This window comes from Haliaeetus leucocephalus, unplaced genomic scaffold, assembly GCF_000737465.1.
Source record: "Haliaeetus leucocephalus isolate CR32 unplaced genomic scaffold, Haliaeetus_leucocephalus-4.0 Scaffold238, whole genome shotgun sequence".
In the NCBI taxonomy this organism is placed as follows: Eukaryota; Metazoa; Chordata; class Aves; order Accipitriformes; family Accipitridae; genus Haliaeetus; species Haliaeetus leucocephalus.
This window is the reverse complement of record NW_010972674.1, coordinates 1,106-7,196: the sequence shown is the minus strand read 5'-3', so window position 1 is coordinate 7,196 and position 6,091 is coordinate 1,106. Positions and strand designations below refer to the sequence as shown.

Below are 6,091 nucleotides of genomic sequence, written 5' to 3'. Positions count from 1 at the left end.
CGGGGAAGGCGCCGGGGGCAGGCACGGGAGCCCGGCCCCAGCTCGCAGACCTGGCGGCCGGCCCGCGCCGAGCGGAGCGGTAAATTGCAGGGGAGGGCTGCGATTATGTCTGTGCCCAAGCATTTCCTCTCCTTCCGGCTCCTCCAGCTCAGCTCATCCCACCGCTCGAGCCCCCCTCGCCTGCTCCCTCCTCCGCGCCCCTGGCACGGCCGGTGAGCTGCGCCCACCGGGGGTCCTGCGCCACCGCGACAGGCCCGCGGACCTCGGGCGCTTCTCCCCTTTGGCCGGCAGCCGCCTGCCCTGGAGCGCGTCTCCGGAACCCCCACCTCGTCCCTCTCCCGGCTGCGTCGCGGCAGAGGGCGGCGGGATGCTCCCGCTCTCACGGTACCTGTACCCCCGTGCCCAGCCGGCCACACGAGCACGCTCCATCCCTCCGGCGGTGCCTTCGTCCCTGCGAAGCGGGCAGGGAGCCCAGCTCTGCCTCTGGGCAGGGACACGGCTTCGGAGCACAGCTGAGCCGGGTGCCGCGGGCACACACGTTGCCGGGGACAAACAGCACCAGCGGCCGCAAAACCTGCTCCCGAGCCAGCTTCTTGCCACAGAGCTGCCCTGCCATGGCTACTCACGTTTGAGGGAGGTGTCAGAGCTGCTTGCCCTCCAGGATGAGAAGAAACAGCAGAAATGCGGGCAGCCGAACCCGGTCCAAGCCCTGCTCGAGGCTAAAGGGAACCTGGGGAGGAGACTGTATTCACAGCACTGGGAAGTTGCATGAAACCTGGAGCTGGGGCTCCAGATCCCCAACCCCACTGCGGGGCACATAGTTTGCAGATGCTTTGGCAGCAGTCACCAGGAGTCCTGCCGGCCCAGCTGCCCAAGGTGCGGGGTGCTGCCACACACCCTGGTGCTGCTGGGCACTTGCGCTGCTCCGAAGGCACTGTGGATCTGAGGGTCTGGGGGCCCGGAGATGCTTCAGCCCAGTCGTGTTTGTGGTGAGGCAGGGGCTGACGGTCCTGCTGCCCACACCGCACTGCTGCCCCGGGCCCTGGCAGCCTCCCAGGCCCCTTATATCCTGCCTGCACAAGGAGGGGGGAGATGGGGTCCAGCCAGATTGCTAGGAAAAGGGCTGGTGTGGGCAGACAGGGCAGCCGGTGGGATGGTCTGGAGGCACAGGGGGCCATGGTACGGGGAGGCCCCACTTTCCAGCGGGGTGCAGAGCTCCCTGCCTGGCTAAGCCCAGGGGACAAGAAGGGGCCACACAGCAAGGACAGCCACCGGGACAGCCCTAGGGCCAAAACAGGTGCTGTGGAGCCACCGGCCCCAGGCCAGGAGGGCGAGCGAGGCCAGGAGAGGCTGTGCCAAGTGAAGCATAGGCGAAGGCAAAGTGGCCGACGTGGCCCATGCCAGCTGGCGCCCAGCGTGGGCTGGGGACGCACCCTGGGTGCACTGGCCTGGGTGCTGCACGGCCCCAGAGGCCACGTGCCCTGGCGAGGCCAGCTCTGCCCACAGCGCTGGGGATGGGTCTGTGCCTGGGGCAGAGCTGCCCCGCAGAGGAGATGAGCGTGTCCGCTCGCAGCCCAGCGCCGGCGTGAGTCATTGTCTGGGCTAAACGAAAACACGTGTCCAGCCTCGTACGCGCTCCTCACTCGGCTTGCAGAGGTGCCTGACACTGTAAACAGGGGTGGGGGGGGCCAGCCTGGCTGGGCTCTCGGGAGGGCCCCCATCCCCACCAGCTCTCTGCACCAAGGGTGCTCCCACCCAACCACAGCCCACCACTGCATCAACAGGCCTCCTCCTCCCCCAAGCACAGCTGGTCCCCGAAGTGGGGCAGCTGGGAGGCACAGGGGGCCCAAGGCCCCCCCTGAACCGCAGCAGCCGGTCCCAGCTCTCTGATGCCCTGCCTGCTGGCAGAGCTGCCCAAGGGGAAGGGTGTTAACAGGGACCCCCAGCCAAAGGGAGACACCCAGACGGCCCAAACATGTTTTGGTGTCAGCTGGGGGCTTCTGCCCAGAGCTACAAGGCAGCCACTTATCAAGCTGCACTTCTGCCTGCTCCCACCCACACCGGGTCCCTCTGACAGCAGCTCTGCTGGCAGCATTCCCACAGGCACCCAGGGCTGCCGCAAGGTCGCCCTGACATCGCATTGGACGCATTCCTGGGGGACCCTGGACCACAGCCCAGCTCCAGGGGGAAGGAGGTCCCACTCCTGCAGCCAGGGTTGCGGAAGGTCCTGGCACCGCCATCGCATCGTCTCCCGCCAGCTGCCCTGTGCCTGCAGCTCTCCCCTGCCAAACTGGGGTGCACCGCAGAGCTAAACACTGGCCCCAGTGCCTCGCTGGTGGCTGGTGTGAAGCTGTGCTGCCCTGCAAACTGGGACAGGGGCTCGGCTGAGCTGGGGGAGCGTAGGCCAGGCCAGGAGCTGCAATTCTTGCAGTTAGCGGGGTGGGGAAGAGGCCCTGGGGGCCTGCAGATGCCCATGTTTCGCACTTTTGGATCCTGAGACGTGTGCAAGTTCCTCCTGGGGGGCCACAGGCTGCTGCTGCGATTTCACAACACCGCTGGCGAGCTCGGGAAGGGCTCCCTGGCCAGAAAAGCCTGGGGCTGCTGCGAACACTTCCCAGCTGCTTCCGGCCTTGGGAAGCCAAGCTGGTGCTTCTGGCTCTCCCTCCTGTGCCGAGTACGGCAGCCCTCGGAGCAGGCGTGGGCCGCCAGCTCCCGGCGGCTTCTGTCCAGGTCCCGGCTCTTCCTGGAGCTGACAGCTCTGGGTCTAGAGGCACTGCCAGGGCCTGAGCCATGCACAGCCAGAGCTGGGAGAAGATACATGGCCAGCAAGCCATGTACCTCCTAGACCTGCAGCTGGGAATGGCGTGGGGCCAAGCACAGGGATGTGCCCACTTTACACCCGGCCACAGCTGTTGACCCCATCAGTCACTTGGGGCCACACTCACTTCCCCCAGTCCCGCCAGCAGAGCCGCTGTGCTGGTACAGCAGCGCCAGGAGTGGCCCTGGCTGCCGGTGCTTGAGGCCACTAAAAGCCTCTTCCCTGGTGCTACTGGAAGTGCGGGTAATGCTGCGTCCCCCTCGGTGACCGGGGCAGAGGGACACTGCCGCAGTCCCCTCCCACGTGAGACTTTCCCCAGTGCTCAGGGCTGTTCGTCACCCCAGCCGCCCACTCACCCAGCTTACGGGAAAAGGGAAGGAAGACCAGCTTCTGGGGAAAAAGTGTGATGAAATCCCCCATGGCTATGACATCGTAGACAGCCCTCGCCTGCCCCGGCTGTGACGCCCTGCTGTGGCCCCATCACCCCTAGTCACCCTGACCCCAGGAAGATCAGGAACGGGGCAGGATCCTGGCAGTCATGCCCTCAAGGATGCTCCTCCCCATAGGGATGATTGTCCCCACGTCTCCGGTACATTCCCAGTCAGGTGCTGAGGACATGGATCAGAGGTTCTCCTGCAGGGTGGCCCCAGGACAGGCCCACTGCTCCAGCTGGACACCCGCTCCTCCACCCGGGGAGCACCGCAGCATGGCGGGACACAAGGCAGAGCACAGGCTCAGGCTCCTCCTCGGCTGCAAAACCGGAGCCTGGATGTCACCAGAACCACTGACTTGCACAGAGGGTTTCTGTCGCAATTAAGGGCTGGACACTAATGGCTGCAGTGCGGGGCCTGCCCAGGGAACTGGCGCAAGGGGACTTCACCATCTGTCTCCTGGGCTGGGGCTTGCAGCACCCTGTGGTGGCAGTCCCTTGCCACCAGGTGCCACTGCCGAAACACTCGCACCACGCCTGCTGCAGCAGAGCCAACACTTTACAGGAGACGCCAAGGCCAACTACAGAGCTGGGAGCGCTGCCCAGCATCCCTCGGCAGAGCGCCCGGCTAGGAGCATGCTGGCAGGGCCTGCCCCAGCACCCCTCGGCCTCCCTCACCCCTCCAGTCCAGTGCAAAAGTCGGTTAAATAAACTCAATGCCCTCGTATTTCACGCTCCCAATCCTGGTCTCTGGCAGGAGGAAGCGCCCGTCCAGCGTGAAGGCCATGATGTAGCTGGCGATCTTGCCGTTGTCCTCTTCTGATTTCAGCGCCACGATGATCTGGTCGTCTGTGTCCGGGATGAACTTGAAGGAGGAGAAGCCGTGGGTGGGGACCACTTCGCCCACACGTCCCACCGTCACATCCCCGAAGTCCTGGGTGGAGCTCAGCAGCAGGTTGGTGCCTCGCCGCTCGTCCGCCTTCTCGTTGTATCGCTCGTGGCTGGCGCGGCGCGGCAGGAAGAACCAGCGCTGCAGGGTGTCGCTCCAGGAGGCTGACTCATGGATCAGGTAACCTGCGGCAGGGAGCAGTGTCTGACGGCACGGGGCAAATGGGGCACCTGCCAGGCTGGGGCAGGACTCTTCCCCGCTCCAAAAGGCGCCGCAGCCGGGGAGGTCGCAGCCCCGCACAGGCAACCACTGCTGCGAACGTTTCCGCCTCCTCCTGCCCCACTGTCTGTGCAGCAGCTCCCCCAGTCCCCCCCAGAGCCGGGCAGGGGCACCCTGGCACGACCTCCTTTGCCCACTGGCTAAGCCACCCTCGAGCTGCTCATGGCTCAGAAAGGGGAGAAAACTGGCCAGGGCAGGCTATGGCCTCTCTGCCAGGACAGGGGGAGGTCTGTGGCCTCCAGCGTCCTTTAAATCTCACACCAGTCCCAGTAGCTACGGGTAGGGAGACCTCAGCCCCAGAGCCCGCAGAGGGTATGGGACATAGGGTGGCAGGAGGAAGCCTCGATCAGTACCTGGGGGGCGGATCCCCGCTGCAGCCCTCAGCGCGTTGTAGTTCGCCACCCAGTTCTCATGGCCGACGTCACCCTTGTAGCCAATGACCTTCACCCACTCGGGGTTCTCGTTCACCACCTCCCCTGTCGTCGTCGTCCACTCCTTGCCCAGTCCCCCTACATAGAGGTGCTCGTCCTTCACCGCCAGCCACTCTGCCTTGAAGCCTGCAGTGGAGAGAGCGGCATGAGCTGGGGCTTGGCCAGGACACAGACATCACACCGGTTCCCACTCCCCTGACCGCCACTCCCCAGATGGCCCAGTGCTGGGCACAGCCTTCCCCCATGCAGCCAGCCAGTCCCTGGGCAGGAATTGCCCCAGGCCCAGCTGGGCTTACAGGGTCACAGAAAAGGTGCACCCCACCCCAGCGAACCACAAAAAGCCAAAGGCTTCACTGCTCTGCATCTGCGGGGCGGGACGGGGGAGCTCACCTTTACCCACTGTGCCGTCCCCGTCCGGGAGGATCACCCAGGGCACCACCTTGTTGCCCTCAATCTGGTAGACCACTCCTGTCCGGTCGTCCACAGTGTACAGCTTCCCGTTGAAGACGACCAGCTCGGAGAGCTCCATGCCCCTGCCCTTCTCAGCCAGGTGGGACTGCAGCACGCTCTCATCTTTGTCCCACTCCACTGTCACGCTGTCCCCGCTGTCCGACAGCACGAGGTAGCCCTTCTTCAGGTAACTGAACCAGGTGTGCTCCTCAGAGCCCCGGGACTGCGTATCCAGGTCCGCAATGACTCCAATGCGATAGCGCACACCCTCGGGGTTTCTCTGAGGTGGGGACAGTGGGTAGGTGTCATTGTAGCGGTCCCCTGCCTGCAGGCTGAGCTGCCAGTTACGAGGATTGGGAGGGATGGGCCGTGCCGGGGAGGACCGGTGCAGGCAGAAAAGCAGCAGCACAAACCCCACGCAGGCTGACGACAGCACGATGGCCTTCCAGCGCAGTCGGAAGCGGGGGTCAGCACCCTTGGTCATGGACGCGAGGACAGGCAAGCCACCCACGCTGATCCGGAGGGGGCTCATAGACTCATGGCAGGGCGGGACGGGCATCAGACTGGGGGCGAGGAGAACCTGGTGGCAAAGAGGGGAAGAACAGGTCAGAGAGCTGGAGCCTGGCGCTGCACTGAGCTCGGGGGGCAGCAGGGCACAGCTATGAGGTAGAGACGAGGGGGCCCATCCCCTCGGTGCTGCCGTCTTGCACAGGGAAGAGCCAGCACGCCAAGGGGGCTGCTTTGCTGCTAGAGCCACTCTCAGCCCCTTCTGAACCCCCCTCTGTACTCCCAGA

The 6,091-nt window shown here is 65.2% G+C and overlaps 1 protein-coding gene across 1 annotated transcript; it reads right to left on the bottom strand.

The window, feature by feature from the left end:
- Positions 1-3,859: 3,859 nt before the first annotated feature.
- Positions 3,860-5,885, bottom strand: CANT1 (calcium activated nucleotidase 1). The gene is made up of 3 exons (XM_010568081.1): positions 5,238-5,885; positions 4,770-4,973; positions 3,860-4,322 (listed from the first exon to the last, which is right to left on the bottom strand). The coding sequence occupies exons 1-3, from the start codon at positions 5,854-5,856 to the stop codon at positions 3,952-3,954; spliced, it is 1,194 nt and encodes a 397-aa protein (XP_010566383.1). The 5' UTR covers positions 5,857-5,885; the 3' UTR covers positions 3,860-3,951.
- Between the last annotated feature and the right edge of the window lie 206 nt (positions 5,886-6,091).